The sequence below is a fragment of the Saccopteryx bilineata genome, chromosome 8, assembly GCF_036850765.1.
Source record: "Saccopteryx bilineata isolate mSacBil1 chromosome 8, mSacBil1_pri_phased_curated, whole genome shotgun sequence".
Lineage (NCBI taxonomy): Eukaryota > Metazoa > Chordata > Mammalia > Chiroptera > Emballonuridae > Saccopteryx > Saccopteryx bilineata.
In genome coordinates, this window is record NC_089497.1 from 57,240,735 (window position 1) to 57,256,922 (window position 16,188).

The 16,188-nt window shown below is 54.7% G+C and overlaps 1 protein-coding gene across 3 annotated transcripts in view; it reads right to left on the minus strand.

Annotated features, from left to right (window-relative positions):
- The window catches only part of MELTF (melanotransferrin), a 28,626-nt gene extending 12,771 nt beyond the window's left edge, over nucleotides 1–15,855 (minus strand). For all 3 annotated transcript variants that reach the window (XM_066241159.1, XM_066241160.1, XM_066241158.1), the window contains exons 1-8: nucleotides 15,719–15,855; nucleotides 13,786–13,940; nucleotides 12,344–12,443; nucleotides 9,065–9,247; nucleotides 6,725–6,881; nucleotides 5,495–5,562; nucleotides 1,701–1,888; nucleotides 878–1,058 (exon numbers count right to left, since the gene is read on the minus strand). In XM_066241159.1, the coding sequence (XP_066097256.1) occupies nucleotides 878–1,058; nucleotides 1,701–1,888; nucleotides 5,495–5,562; nucleotides 6,725–6,881; nucleotides 9,065–9,247; nucleotides 12,344–12,443; nucleotides 13,786–13,940; nucleotides 15,719–15,767 (1,081 nt within the window). In that variant the 5' untranslated portion in view covers nucleotides 15,768–15,855. The remainder of the gene's footprint in view (nucleotides 1–877; nucleotides 1,059–1,700; nucleotides 1,889–5,494; nucleotides 5,563–6,724; nucleotides 6,882–9,064; nucleotides 9,248–12,343; nucleotides 12,444–13,785; nucleotides 13,941–15,718) is intronic.
- Between the last annotated feature and the right edge of the window lie 333 nt (nucleotides 15,856–16,188).

Genomic DNA, 16,188 nt, shown 5'->3' on the forward strand with positions numbered 1-16,188 from the left:
TGGGTGGAGGAGGTAAGACTTGCGCCAGGCAGTGCCCATGGCGGGAGGGGTCACACCTGTGCCAGGCAGCGCCTATGGCGGGAGGGTAAGACCTGCGCCAGGCAGCGCCCATGGCGGGAGGGTAAGACCTGCGCCAGGCAGTGCCCATGGCGGGAGGGTAAGACCTGCGCCAGGCAGTGCCCATGGCGGGAGGGTAAGACCTGCGCCAGGCAGTGCCCATGGCGGGAGGGTAAGACCTGCGCCAGGCAGTGCCCATGGCGGGAGGGGTCACACCTGCGCCAGGCAGCGCCCATGGCGGGAGGGTAAGACCTGCGCCAGGCAGCGCCCATGGTGGGAGGGGTCACACCTGCGCCAGGCAGTGCCCATGGCGGGAGGGGTCACACCTGCGTCAGGCAGTGCCCATGGCGGGAGGGGTCACACCTGCGCCAGGCAGTGCCCATGGCAGGAGGGGTAACACCTGCGCCAGGCAGTGCCCATGGCGGGAGGGTAAGACCTGCGCCAGGCAGTGCCCATGGCGGGAGGGGTCACACCTGTGCCAGGCAGCGCCCATGGCGGGAGGGGTCACACCTGCGCCAGGCAGTGCCCATGGCGGGAGGGGTCACACCTGCGCCAGGCAGTGACCATGGGTCAGAGAAGGAGGAATAAGGCAATGTGGAGGGAGAAAGATGGGACTTGATGACTTCAGGGTGGAGCGCTGAGGAGACCCTTCCCAAGACAGACCCTGATGACCTGGACCCCACCCCCCAGAAGCAGGGCAGTGGAAGCACAGGTTCCCCTCCCGGGGTGGCGCCCTTCCCTGGCCACCTCTCCGGAAAGCCCTGCCGGTCGTGCAGTCAGGCCGGGCTGGAGCCGCAGGAGGAGAGACAGGCGGACTTACGGTTGGAGTCACAGAGGAAACCCTTCATGGCATGCAGGTACTCAGGGCCCAGCCATGCCTCGTAGGTCTGTGTGGCGATGGGCACCAGCTCGGAGGTAGCGTCTTTGAATAGCAGGTTCTTCTGGCCATAGGTCTCAGAGCTGAACATCTGGAAGCTACTGTTCTCATGGCTGAACAGATGCTATGTGTCAAGGGGAAGGGCTGGTGAGGGGCTGCAGGGGTGCTTCCCTTCTTCCCCATTCAGCCACCACAGTCTTCTTCCTGTGCCCTCAGGGCAGCTGCCCACCCTGAGGACCAGGTGATGCCCCCTCCCTCCTTCCTCTGTGCTCCCCAGTGCGCCCCACCCTGCCGCACTCAGCTGACTGCACACAGGACTCCTGGCCCAGGTGGGGACGGCACTGAGCACAGCAGGGGGCGCAGCCGTGGGGCACGGATATGGCAAAGCTAAGTAAAGCTGGTGTGCCAGCAGCCAGGAACTCGCTGCTCTTGTAAGCAGTGGTTTTAGCAAAGTATTATTCACCACATTTAATTAACGATGTACTTGGACACATATTCGTTTTGTCATTTTATTTATTTGTTCATATGTTCCAGTTTTGCTTTTAAGAGCCAGCTAGGATAATTTGTCCCTGAGGACGGACGAGGCCTGAGGTTGGATAGACACCACGGAGACCTGGGTCTCCAGCCGGGGTGTGTCTCAGGGGAGGGTCCCTCCCGGTCTGACCAGCCCAGCTTCAGGATGGCTCTTGCCCTGAGCTCCCACCCTGGTGAGAAGCAAGAAGGTCCAGCACCACTCCAGCGGCTGGGTGGGGAGCCTTGAACTCACCTGGCCTTCATTGAGCAGCTGAAAAATGAGGCCTCCGTCAGTGTCAGCCCGGACCACCACGGCATGAGCGGGCACCCGGGCCAGGTGACACTGTCTCCACTCGGTGACGTCAGCCCGGCTGCCATTCAGGCACAGCAGTGTGAAGTCCCGGGACAGCAGCTCCTGGCCCCAGGCGGGCAGGGTCTTTCCTGGGAAATTGAGAAGCCTCTGGTGAGCCACATCTTGTCCAGTGGAGGGTGGGGGGTTCTTAGGAGGGCCTCAGGGACAGCCCATGAAAGGGAGCTTGGGGGGAAGTTAGGGTGTCAGGGGCCACAGACCCACAGTGAAAAGAAACTTCCAGGAGATGAGACCCAGACTTGACCAGGAGGTGAGAACAAGAACTTCACCAGGAGGTGAGACCGAGACTTGACAAGGAGGTGAGACCCAGAACTCAGAATGAACAGGAGCTTGGTGGCTCTACAAGACCTGAGGTCTCAATAGCCTGTGTCTACTTTCTTACATTTTCTACCTCTCACTAATTTCTACTAATAAAATGGACTTGAAGTAATAATATAACACATATGCACAAAACATTTATTAAAGGTAAAAAGAGTAAGAGAGTAAGAGAAGCTCACACAGAGGGAGGACAATGTACCATCAGGCACTAAATCTGCCTCCGAGCAGAGGACAGGGCAGGGTGCCAAGGTGAAGACAGACTGACAGAATCCACCCAGGACGGTGTCCCAGGGAGAAAAGGGTAATTCTTCAAAGCTTCACCTACATAGTAATTCAACTATTAATATTTTGGTATATTTCTTCCAAGTCCTTCTTTCTATTCTAGTTTCTAACCATTTTAAGTATGGTTAAGGACATCCTTGATAGGCAAGCTTGCATCCTATTTTTTCCATTTGTCCTTTTAAAGTAATTTTCCACATTACTGGAAACTTTCCATAAAACTCATTTAGAATAGAAAACAAGATTTGCTTGAAAGAGTGATGTTGACACCAAATAGGAAAATTAAGAAGACTAATTTTAAAATAAGGAGGAGAAAAGATAATTTGTGGGATCCTGAAAACTCAGTTCACCTGGAAGCTGTTTAAAAAGCAAAACCCCAAACCAAGAGTAACAGTTTGGAAAACCCCATACAGTTCACTTTTAATGACTGCAATCGTTTACAGCACTCTCAGTTATTCAGTGTCATTCTCTCCCCACTCCCTGCCTTCTCCCTGTTTTTAATCTGCGGTAAACCACCCGTGCAGACTCGCAGACTCGCAGACTCGGGGAGCATCTGGCCTTCCCTTGAGACAAATGCATCCCTCAGGCATTCCGACCCACCGCTCCCCTTCTCCACCGATGAGGGACAATTAAAGTCTTGTTGCTTCACTACTTCAGACACTTATGTCAGTTCCATTCTTTAGCTCTTACCAATCTTTTTGTGTGAATATTCTTTAAAAAATTACTACTATATGACCCAGTAAATCTCTCTTCTGGGCATCTACCTGAAAACTTTGAAAACATTTATTTGGGCCCTGGCCGGTTGGCTCAGCAGTAGAGTGTCGGCCTGGCGTGCGGGGGACCCAGGTTCGATTCCCGGCCAGGGCACATAGGAGAAGCGCCCATTTGCTTCTCCACCCCCACCCCCTCCTTCCTCTCTCTCTCTTCCCCTCCCACAGCTAAGGCTCCATTGGAGCAAAGATGGCCCAGGCGCTGGGGATGGCTCCTTGGCCTCTGCCCCAGGCGCTAGAGTGGCTCTGGTCGCGGCAGAGTGACGCCCCGGAGGGGCAGAGCATCGCCCCCTGGTGGGCAGAGCATCGCCCCTGGTGGGTGTGCCGGGTGGATCCCCGTCGGGCGCATGCGGGAGTCTGTCTGACTGTCTCTCCCCATTTCCAGCTTCAGAAAAATACAAAAAAAAAAAAAAATTATTTGTAAAGATGTATGTATCTCTGCATTCACTGCAGCATTATTCACGGTAGCTAAGACATGGAAACAACGAAGTGTCCTTAGATGGATGATCATATAAAGAAGATGTGGTGCACACATACGATGAGATACGACTCAGTCGTAGGAAAAGATGAAATACTACCATTTGCAACAATATGGTCGGACTTTGAGATTACCATGCTAAGCAAAATAAGTCAGATGAAGAAGGTCAAGAACCGTATGATTTCACTCATGTGGGATAAGAAAGAGAAAACAACAAATGAACCAACAAAACAAACAAACAAAGCTCTTAGACACAGGTACCAGAAGGGTGGTTCCCCGAGGGGGAGGGGCCTGGAGAGGCGGACAGGAGTGAAGGCTCCGAGGGTGACAGGAGACTAGACGGTGGGTGGTGAACGCATAATATATGGATGATATGTACTTGAAAGTTATATAATCTTATTAACCAATGTCACCCCAGTAAATCCAATAAAAAGAAAGATGGGTATGACAGGATTTGCCTTGTCTACCTAAGAGTTGTAGTAAGACACTAAAGAAATCATAAAAAAATTACTCCCTTAGATTTCCTTAGATTACCATCAAAATTTTAAAAGTGCCGATTTTAACCAAATACATCCCTGTTCTTTCTCCACCTTCCAAATTCTCCTTTGTTGAACTTCTCTTGGGGCCCAGGTCCCTGCTGCCTGTTTTCACAGGATTGTCCTGCTCTGGGGACACCCCCAGGTGCTTCCTTCTTTGTTAGATCACTTCCTTCTGCTCCTCAAGTCTGGCTCATATGGTTTGCCTTCATGAATGTCAGAATATGGGATGGACCTTCTGATTCAAAAGGCAAAGATTAAAAAAAAAGATAATTATTTTTAAAAATGGACAATGTTCAGATGTTATGGAACAGCCAAAACTATAGAGACAAAAGTCTGATTGGTGGCGGCCAGGGTGGGTGGGAGGACTTCTGGGTGAAGCGTCTGTCAGTCACCATCTTGATTGTGGTGGTGGTTACACAACTGTGTGTTTTTGGCAAAAGTCATAGAACTACACTTCAAAAAGGATGCATTTTTGCTGTATATAAATTTTACCCCAATTAAAAAAAAAGAGTCATGGGTAAATTCAAATTAGGGTTCATTCTATATAATAACAAGCCTGACTCTTCAAAAATGTCAGTGTCACAAAAAAAATTTTTTGACACTCAAAAAGTTAAAGAAAACTGAAAAGTCTGATAACTAAATACCAAGTGTAATCTTACATGAGGTCCTGACATAAAAAATATTGCTGCAGACAACAGAATTAGGACAATTAGTAAATCTAAAATCTGGACTGTAGGTAACAGGATGGTGTCAGTGTTACACTCTCCGAGTCTGATGACGGCACTGCAGAGAGGTTCACACCTCCCCAGTCTGAGGAGACACTGCAGTGCTGGGGGTGTGAGCAGGCAAGCATACTCTCACCTGGTGCAGAAAGAACACGTGCATATATATAGAAAGAATAATAAGTCAATGTGGCAAGTGCTAAAAGTTAGTATCTTGGTAAAGGATAGAATAAAAGGGAGTCCTTTGAATTATTCTTGCAACTTTTCTGAAGCTCAGTTATTTCAAAATTAAAAAAAAATTAAATGACAATGATATAATGGGTCAACACATAACACTTCATCCAGGGATAAAAAGGTGGCTTCTTCAGATGAGAGAAAAATGCCAGGAAGGGAAGGCACACTTTTGGAAAAGTGGAGCCTAGTCTTCAAGTGGGAACAGAATGCAGCGCCTTAGGCAGTCAGGGCAGCTCAGAGCTGCGCCCTTGGGCCCCTGGCTGCGAGCAGTTTGAACTCCATTGCTGAGCACCCCGCCTCCCCGCCCCGCGCCCGGCCCGGCTGGCCCCCCACTGACCGTCCGAGTTCTCCAGCACAGTGCTGTGCTTCACAAAGGCCACGTCCCCGGCCCCTTCCGCCAGGCACCTGCGGAGGAGAACCCCGTGAGCCGGGAGGGTCTGAGCGCCAGCCCGCAGCCCTCCCCCACCTCTGAGGTCTGGCCTGGCCCGTGCGGGTGGGTCTTGGGGGAACATGGGTTCCAGTTGTCTGTGTGGCTTTGCCAAGTCGTGGAGCCTCCCTAACCTCATCACCTGGGAGGCGGGGGTGCGACAGCAGCTCCGCTGGGAGAGCTCTGTACCCTTAGCTCCGTCCGCCTGCCCGTGGGCCTGACCTGACCGGAGGGCTGCAGCCGCCTCCCTGCTGGGGGCGTTTGAAGACGACCCTGTCCTGAGGCAGGGCCCACACTTGACCTCCTCATGCCCTAACAAAACCCTGAGAGGAAGGGACCCGGACTTTTAGGGGTTCTTTATATGTCACTGCCCAGTGAGGGAGGCAGGCCAGGGCCAACTGGGCAAAGGGGATGTCTGGGTCTCCACAGCCAGCAAGTAAGCAGGGTCTGGACTGGGGGTGACCCCAGGAGCCCAGGAGCAGGGGGGTGGGTGACAGTCTCTGGCTGGAGGACAGAGGACTGTTTCTCTCTGTGCTAAACACTACATTTCCCCACACCCCAGCCCAGAGTGTGGACCTAGCAGGCTCCCGGCTCCAATGGCAACACTGAGGCCGGGCAGTTAGGGATTCGGCAGGCTTCCGTTCCAGTCCCTGCTGAGCACGGTTCCTCACTTATAGACAGGTGGAGGGTCACCACATATGTGAGAGACTCTCTTAGATCCACTGCAGCCTCATCGGAAGTGCCAGCCTGAACTGGAGGGTCCCTGCCGCCCTCCCCCACCCCTCCGCCCTCCCTGCTGCTCTGGGACACCAGCATGGGGACACAAGACTGGCCATGGGGACGCGAGAGTGGCAAAAGGCGGTTTGGTCATTTTCTTCCCTCTGAGTTCCCACCTCTCTAAATATACCAAACATATTGATTTATGAGCAAATCCAGTCTGGCGTATTCCGGCTTGATATTTTTAAATCAACCAGGGCACAAGAACTATATAAAGGGCGCTTTGATGTGATGCAGACAGTGGCACTCCCCCAGGGCCCTCTGGGCCCAAGTATTTTTCCCCAGCTCGTGTGGGGAAAAGACCTCAGCCCTGACTCAGCTGCGGAGGGCGCCAGCCCCGCCCAGAAGGCGTTCCCCTCTCACCGGAAAGCTCCGCTGTAGTCGTAGTATCTCTCCAGGGGGCTCTTGTCACACACACCCTCCCCAGCGTCATTGCCTCGGCACAGGCGGCAAAGGGATTTGGAATAACCGGTCTCTCCTGCCCCAGGGACGCAGCTGCCCCCAAAATACTCGCTGACAGCTGCGGAAAGGAGGTAGAGGGAGGTCAGCCAGCTGCACAGCAGGGTCAAACACCTGTCCCTGTCCCTGAGGAAGGGCTCCCGAAACTGAGGCTGCAGTGGAGGGCTGGGGTCTCCGGTGATAGGGCTGGACCCTTCAGGCTTCAGTTTGAGCAAAAGTGGAGAACTGGATCCAGTCAGTGATCCCCAAACTGGGGCCACAAATGTGTGGTCATTGGGAAGTGACTGTTGTTATTCAAAAATGGCTCAGGGAAATGAAACATTTACCCCAAAATGGCCATACAGAACAACCAGATAGGAACTAGATACTGTTCTCATTGAGGGCTTGATTTCAAAATCAGTACAGGTAACCAGTGAAAGCGGGGAAAGAAGTAATTACTTAAGCAGTATAGACAATTTGATAGACAGCACTTCTCCAAACGGGGAGGGGAGGGAAGTGGAGGAGAGGAAGGTGTGAAGCATGAAGAGGTCGAATCTGTGGTTTCCAGGCCCCTGCCCGCCCTGAGGCCCAGTGGCCACCCTCTTGACAAATATTTGTCCTGTGCTGAGGGCACTCCGGTGTCATGCAGGGTGAGCAGGATGCCAGTCACATCCTGCTTGTCACCCAGCTAGACTGAGCTCTCCAGGACGGGCTCCCTTTCCTGGTCATTTCTGCAGCCTCCCCGGGGTGGAGGGAAGACATATAATAGAGGTGCTGAGTGCCCAACAGATCACCCACACCCAGCCACCGTCTGTGGGGCCACGGCTTCCAGGCTTTGTGGGTTGTGGTGGGTGACACAGTGCTTGGGGCTGAGTGGGGCAGTGTATGCGTGTGTATGCAGTGTGTGTAATGTGACACATGCATGCATGTGGGCGCACAATGGTGAGGTGGCCGCCAAGAGGTTGAACTCACAATAACTACCGCTCCCTGAGTGAGCTCACACACCACGCACTGTGCGAAGACAATGTGTGAACCCTCTCGGTCCTCCCAACCTCACGGCACTGTAGTTGTTTTTCTCACTTTACAAGATGAGGAAACTGAAGTTCAAAGAGGCAGAGTGACCTCTCAGAGGGCAGATCATGTGGAGCCTGGGTTTAAACCCACATCTATTTGACAGCAAAGTCAGAGATTTCAGAGACCATTGTTCCTCCTGCAGACTCCCTCATCCACCCCCACCCCCAGGGCGCTGGTGGCCATGGAGCAAACCAGGAGGCAGCATCCTTATGGACAAAGGACTTGGGGACACCCCTAACTACTTGAAGGGGATGGTATGATCCCAAGAGGTCAGTTTGAGAATGTGGTTGTCATGTGTCAGGGGCCAACTCAGTGTCCCCTGTGGAGAGATTGACACAGCTGGGTGGCCAGCCAGTCACCAGGAAAAGCAGCCCAGAGCATGAAAAGCAGGGCTTCAGAAGCTCAGGCTGCCAGAATGAGGGCTCAGGGCTCTTAGCTGGGACCCTCAGGCCTTCACCTGACTCCCGTCTCGCCTTTCAGACAAGACAGAAATGACTCATCCGTGTGGACTGAGGACCAGAGGCATCCTATTACTAATGACTCGGGCACAAGTGCACTGTGGTGGTGGGTGCCCATGGTCAGAAAGAAGCTGAATTCTGAAAAACAAAGCCAGTGTTATTTCTCGCATTTCATCCTCAGCTTCCTCATTCAGATCACTCTCAACTCCCTTCTACAGAACTTCCTGTCTGCACGACAGCCCCATCCTCACTGCAGATAAATCAGAGAGCAGTGAATCTGATTAGCTGCTTGTGAGCTTTCTGGGTACAAGTCCACAGCTTGTCTGGGTCATGAAGAAATAGTTTCTGACTGTGAAGTTGAGGACACATTTCTGGAGATAGCATCTGAGACCAGGCTCCCCCAGGTGAGAGCGCTCTTTGGTGATTGACCTCCTCCCGATGTGGGCTGGGCCCAGGCTGCCAGGACAGTGGACGAGGGAGCGAGAGTCCAGTGCTTTGGTGGGGCCTTAAACAGAAACTGAACTGGTGGCAACCCGGGGCTGGCCAGCATGGAAGTGACACCACCGCTGGGTGTCTGGGCGGCCCCTGGGAGAGGTGGGAGTGTGCTGTTCCTTAAAGTAGATGCAAGATGAAGGTGAGCCTGGAGGGAGGCTGCCCTGGGAGGGGAGAGCAGGGATGAGGCAGGAGGGTGCCCAGAGCCCCTGGAGGAGCTCTGCCTGCCGGAAGGCCTCACCTCTGAGCACGTCGCAGCCCATCACCGAGAGCCGGCCGCTCTCTACCAGGTAGCCCACGGGCACGTTCCATCCCACCGTCCTGTTGATGCCCGTGTGGCAGGACCTCACGCCTTTCAGGGTGTTGATGGTCAGGTTGGAGCTCCTCTTGACCACGGCTACAGCATAATAGGAGGTACCAACCCCTAGAAGGAGGAGAGGAGAGGAGTGAGGCAGCAAGGGAGAAGCCATGAGAGGCTGGGACCCTGTTGGGAAGGCTGTGGGAGAGGGGTGTGTGTGCACATGCGACACTGTGCATGAACGCGTGTGTGTGCACGCCTGTATGTGTGCATGGTGTTCTAGTTGCGGAGAGAGCAAGTGAGTGCAGGCCACATAGCTTGTTGCAGACCCCGCCCTCCTCCAGCCTCATGGGGTGGATACTATCTTGAGATATTTCCTTAGATTATTTTCATCTTTCCTGTCCAAGTCAGCTGGCACTTCGCTGGGTCTACATTTGTGCATGTCAGGGGAGCCATGGGCCAATAGCAGAAGTGGCCTGCAAGTTTTGTTTTTCAAAGTGAAGAAGCCCTTCGGAGAACTTAGAAGAATTGCAGGAGTGGTATTGTGGTTGTGGAAGAAGAGGGGTTGAGAGGAGCAGGGTGAGCAGGGTAGTGGCTTCCCCATATTAGAAAAGTGATTTCTGGTGCTGAGAAGAAAGAATGGCTGGCTGGCTGGCTGGCTAGATAGATAGACAATAGATAGACGATAGATAGAAAGAACAATGTGGTCCCACTTCACTCAAGACCCTGACTGGGGTACGTGTGGGTGGGCAGGAGTCTACAGCCTTGCAGAAGATTCCCCTGGGCCAAGTGTGGCTGAGAAGGAGCCTTTCAGACAAGACAGAAATGACTCATCCATGGGGACTGAGGACCAGAGGCATCCTATTACTAATGACTCGGGCACAAATGCACTGTGGTGGTGGGTGCCCATGGTCAGAAAGAAGCTGAATTCTGAAAAACAAAGCCAGTGTTATTTCTTATAGGCTGGAGCCTGACTCCTGGCAACCTGAGCAGGGTGTCTGGTCTGACTCACCCGCTGTAATGTACCTTTGTTTTTAGTTCCTTGGACACATGAAGCTCTTTCCCACCTGGGACTCTTATCTGGGCTCCACTTAATGTCATTTCCCCAGAAAAACCCTCTGTCTACTCTATTTCTTAAAAAAAAATGTTTTTATTGATTGATTTTAGAGAGACAGACAGAAACAAAAACGTTGATCTGTTCCTATGTGTGCCCTGAGCAGGGATTAAACCTGCAGACTTTGAGCACCGGGGCAGTGCTCCAACCAGCTGAGCTACCCAGCCGGGGCTGTCTGCTCTGGTTCAGCAGTTCCCTCCACACCCCTATTTTCTCCCTCTTGGCCTTTACTTTTTCATGCACCCACCACATTTGTAACTACAGTTTTGGGGTGTTTGTTTGTTTACTACCTGACTGCTGCTCTTTGAGGGCAGAGACTGTCTCTCTTTTGCCTATTCCTGTATGCTTATAACTGGCATGTAGTAGGCACTTAATAAATGTGTTGAGTTAATTAAAGAGGAAGCGCTGTATTTGGGACCCATGGGGCAGGGCTGTTTCTGGCCATTGAGCCAAAAGGCTGGCTGCTTTGGGCTAGACCAGGGGTCCCCAAACTTTTTTCACAGGGGGCCAGTTCACTGTCCCTCAGACCGTTGGAGGGCCAGACTATAAAAAAAACTATGAACAAATCCCTATGCACACTGCACATATCTTATTTTAAAGTAAAAAAACAAAACGGGAACAAATACAATATTTAAAATAAAGAACAAGTAAATTTAAATTAACAAACTGACCAGTATTTCAATGGGAACTATGCTCCTCTCGCTGACCACCAATGAAAGAGGTGCCCCTTCCGGAAGTGCGGCGGGGCTGGATAAATGGCCTCAGGGGGCCGCATGCGGCCCACGGGCCACAGTTTGGGGACCCCTGGGCTAGACTGAGTCCTATGTTATCTGGTAGTCATTAATTCAACAAGTAACCAAGAGCAAGCCTGTGTTGGGTACTGAAGATGAGGACCAGGACCTCCTCAGGGGACTCACTATGGTGAGGACAAAGAAAACAAGAGAGAAGGGGACAGGACCTTGGCAGACTGAGTCAGCACTGGGGAAGCAGAGAGAGAGGCCAAGGGGTCGAAGGCCCAGCGTAGCTCCTTGGAGGAGGCAACTGAGCTGGGCTGTGACGGAGGCTAGACATTGGACAAGTGGAGGTGGTGGAGAGGTACAAAGGGCAGGCGCAGCCTGAAGTGCATCTGGGTGTGAGGTGCAGGGCGCGGGGCAAAGGCGCTCACATTCCCCACAACGTGCCGCTGTTGGTGCTCGCACACTGGCTCATTTATTCTGTGTGACGGCAGCGATTACTACCTCCATTTTATAGTCAAAGGCGTGGAGGTTGTCCAAGGTCATCGGCGGGCACAGAAAGGAGCAGAGCTGGGATTTGTGGTGTGCCGGCCCTGCAGCTCCTGGACACCACCCCTCACCGTCCCCATCCCCACCCTGCTGCTTTTGACAGACAGCTACTCGAGTGTGAGGCAGCTGGCTGGCATCGCAGACGCCTTGCTCACTCCAGAAAATCACGTCCAATCCTATGCGAGGCACAGGACAGCCCCTCACTAACAGTCTGTGGGTGAAAAGCCAGGGCTGCTGGGATCCCCAGGAGGAAGAATAAGTGTGGGTCAGCCCTCTGCGTCCCTGGCACCCTACTCTCAGAGAAAGGCAGTGTCAAGAGAGATTTAGGGCCCTGGCTGGTTGGCTCAGTGGTAGAGCGTTGGCCTGACGTGCAGGAGTCCTGGGTTCGATTCCCGGCCAGGGCACACAGGAGACGTGCCCATCTGCTTCTCCACCCCTCCCCCTCTCCTTCCTCTCTGTCTCTCTCTTCCCCTCCTGCAGCCAAGGCTCCACTGGAGCAAAATTGGCCCGGGTGCTGAGGATGGCTCTATGGCCTCTGCCTCAGGCGCTAGAATGGCTCTGGATGCAACAGAGCATCACCCAGATGGGTGGAGCATCGCCCCCTAGTGGGCATGCTGGGTGGATCCGGTCGGGTGCATGCGGGAGTCTGTCTGACTGCCTCCCCGTTTCCAGCTTTGGAAAAATACAAAAAAAAGAGAGAGAGAGATTTAGAGGGCCTCTGGAGGTTTGGGTGGCCAAGAACCCAGGGCTGGGCCGGGCCCAGTAAGGACATCCTGCTGAGTGACTCCTCTTTCCTTCCACCCCTCCTCCACTCAGCCCTCTGACCTTGATCGTACACTTCACCCACCACGGGCTTCAGGCCGTACTCCTTCCCCGCCTCATAAATGGCTCCTCCATCCAGAGTGATGGCATCAGCTTCCCGAGCCTGCTGGGAAATGTGAGTCAGCCCCACCCGGTCCCTGGGTCACTCAGGGAAGAGCTCAGGGACACCCACCTCAGGCCCCTTGAGGTCCACGCTGGTCCTCCTTATGTATTTATTTATTTATTTAATTTTTTATTTTAGAGAGAGAGAAAAGGAGCAGGGAGGAGCAGGAAGCATCAACTCATAGTCGCTTCTCATATGTGCCTTGACTGGGCAAGCCTGGGGTCTCAAACTGGCGATCTCAGCGTTCCAGGTTGACACCTGACCCACTGCGCCACCACAGGTCAGGCCACACTGGTCCTCTTAGTCTGGCCCAGGAGCCCTGTCCTGGTTCAACCTTGCAGGCTGCTCCCCCACCAGAGCCTAGGGGTCTCCCCCTTTACTAAGCCAAAGGTGACAGTTCTTCTAGGCCAAGGGCTCACATTGCTTTTCTAATTATGTTATTTGAAAAATATTAATTTTATAGGACAAAATCAGATAGTACAAAACAGTAGGTAGTGCAAAGTGAGTCTCCCTGACTCCCAGCCCTCTGCTAACCTGTTCCTCAGGGTCCACTGTAGGATGCAGACCAAATCCCATACATGCCCTCTTCAGTTTTCTCCTTTTTATTTTAAAACAGAAAGGGCAGTATAGTATCAATGTGTCATGGGAGTCCACAAATAGAATTATAGTTCAATATAGCTGCTTTATACTCACAGTGGAGCCTGACCCAAGCCCTTGGCCCGTGTGGGACCACGGCTGGGTCAGGTCTTGGGGGCACAGCAAAGGCTGAGCTGCAATGAAAACTCAGGCCCCCCTGTGCCCACCCCTGAGGCTTCCCTAGGTACTTTGTCCTGCTACAGAGGTTCCTGCCTCTGAGTACGGTCAGTGCCATTCAGAACTGTTTCCCACCCCCCACTCACCTACCCAGGATGCTGGCCCCTGTTCCTCCTTCTCCAGAAACCACACCAGCCCTGTTTTGGAAAACTCCATGGTGCCGTGAGCAACCACCACAGGTCACTGAGGAGTCCGCTGCCGGGGCTCCCCTTGGTGGGGTGGGCAGTGCCCTCTCCCTTCCCGCAAGCAGAGGACTTGTGGAAGAAATACTCCACCTCCCAGATACTTTCCCCATTGGCGCCCATCTGAGCAGGGGCCCTCTCCGAGGCCTCCCTGGGCCTGGCCTGGGCTTGGGCAGGAAACAAGCTGGCCCTTGTTACCTGGGAAACTCAGGAGATCCTATCGCCCGGCCCTGGCAGGGGGACATCAGTGCCTTTCCCAGTGAATGAGGCTGTTGTGTGCTCCCTCCTGAGTCAGAGTACTCTTGTCTGGCGGGCGGGGGTGGTGGAGCGGAAGGGAGAGGACTCACCGCGATGAGCTGGATGCACTGGTCTGCTGAGGTGCCCTGGACGCACAGGAGGGAGGGCTGGATCCCCGCTCTCTCGAAGGCCTTGCTCATGTCGCTGCACTTCTGCTGCTCAGGGTCTGAGGTTGTGCACCACCTCACCTCCATCCCGCTGAGTGCTGGGGACAGGGGACAGTGAGGCCGCGCTCCCGTGGGCACCCCCAGCCTGCAGAGGGGGCCTCCAGCAGCTCGTGGTCACCCAGTCCTCTGCAACAGCACAGCCCTCCCACTGGGAGGCACTGAGGCACAAAGAGGTGTCACAGGCTGGGAAGGGCTGGTTCACTGGCAGAGCTGTATGTGGGGCTAGTATGTCCCTGTGTTCAGGGCAGATGGGTGGCTCTGAGCCTGGCCCTTAACAGAGGCCAGGGAATGTCTCCTAGGCTATCAGTTTGGTTACTCTTGCCCTCCCTGCCATCCGGGAGTACACACAGCCTGGGGTGTGGAAGGCGCCCGCTTCTGCTCCCACGGCCGCGCAGGGGCCTGCTGGCTCTGTGACGAGGCCAGTTCCTGCCCCTCTCTGGGCCTCTGTGTCCTCCAAGAGGGTGCTGGACGGGGTTCCTCACTGAGCGGTGTTCCCGGGCCCTCTTCATGAGCTGAGGCGGGAGACAGGCAAGCGGAGGCGCCTGCCCTGAGGAGCCCTGCACCCTCTTGGGGCATCTGTGATTCTGTCCTGTCGCAAAGCCTTCCTCAGGGGGCACAGTGCCAGGCCCCTGACAGGGTGTGGCTGAGGAGTTAGCAGGCTAGCTTCAAGTTCCTGGTCTTCCACCTGGTGACTACAGGCAACTTGTTTGACCTCTCTGAGCCTGTTTCATCTTTAGGGAAAGCAGATGAGAAAACCCACTTCTGTGTTGTAAATAAACCTATGTTGAGCCAGGACACACAAGTCCTCAGTGAACTTCTGCTTAGGAGGGACCTTGCTGAGTCCCATGTTCTGACCAGGTCCGAGTCCCAGAGAGCTCCCAGCCTCGGGACCAGGAAGAGGCCAGCAGTGCCGGAGTTCCCTGCGGCCGATGCCTTTGCAGACTTGAGCTCACCCAGCGCTGTCTCTGCCGCGGGACTGCCAGGGAGCTTCCCGCGGGCGCCTTCAGGTGGGGTCTGGTTCTCACCCCCCCCCCCCCCCCGGGACCAGGTCACCTCTCGTGTCAGCCTGTGCTTCCCATTCCCACTCCAGGGCTCAAGACTGCGAGTGTCCACAGCCTCGCCTCCACCACCCTCCGCCTCTCCAACTCTGCAGCTCCAGGACTGCGCCTGGTAGGCCGGCAGCAGCCGAGCCCACACTACGGATGTCAGGTCCATATTTTCGTATAGAAGAGGCCGCAGCAGTGACTTGTAACCGTCCTTTCAGCAGTCTGCACCCGAAGTCCGGCCTCATGTCGCACAGTCCTGGCCCTGACTCCCTTGGGAGGGGGCGGTGCAGACGCGCGGAGCCCCCGCTCTGTGCCCCCTCCTCCGTCCCTGCATCCTGCAGGTCTCCCGGGAGATATCTCGTCCCTCCCTCACTCACATCCCTCGGACTCTGCTCCCGTGTCCCTCCCTCCCCGAGGGGACTCCAGGGAAGTAGAGCCGCTCTCGCCCCCAAACCCTCCTCTGGCTTCCACGCGCATCAAGTGCGGCCGCCCTCCCGACACTCCGAGGCTCTCCCCGCCACGCCTTTGCCCGCGCCCTTCCTTGGCGCATCAGAAGGTCCGCTTTTTCAACGCCCAGTTCAATGCCGCTTCCTACGTGAAGCTCTCCAGACATCCCAGTCTGCTCTGGTCAGTGCTAGTTCTATCGTCCTCATCTGCGAGACGCGGGTTCAGGACACACTCCCCAGCCCCCGGACCCCTGCTCAGGGGCGCTGGAGAGCTCTGGAACCCCCGACCCGGCTTCTGCTCCCACGGCCGCGCAGGGGCCTCACCAGTGCGCAGAGCCAGGAAGAGACACAGAGCCACACTCGGGCCCCACATGGCGCGGTTTAGAGCCGGGTTGAGTGCCGGTTGAGTCTAGGTCAGGGTCCCAGTGGGTCAGCAGCAGCCGAGGCTTTCTCCCTCCTTCCTCTCTGCAAGGGTTCGCAGCTATGTTAAGTATAGTTGGGGCGTGCCTTGGCGGTGTTCACGCCCCTAGGGCGCACCGCCCACCTCAGAGTGGACACCTGGGGTGACCAGCCTGGCCTTGGCGTTCTCTCTGGCGCCCCTTGCTGGAGCCTCGGCTGGCATCGGGGCCGTTTCACCGCCGGGCTGTCTGGATCCCCCATGCTCCTAGCCTGAGCGCGCACACAGCTGTCCCTGAGTCAGGTGTCTGCTCTCCAGGGCCTGATTCCCTCAACTCTCCTGAATAATTGCACCTCCTGCGTATCTTCCCTTCTTCTTGTCCTCGAAAGACCCCAAA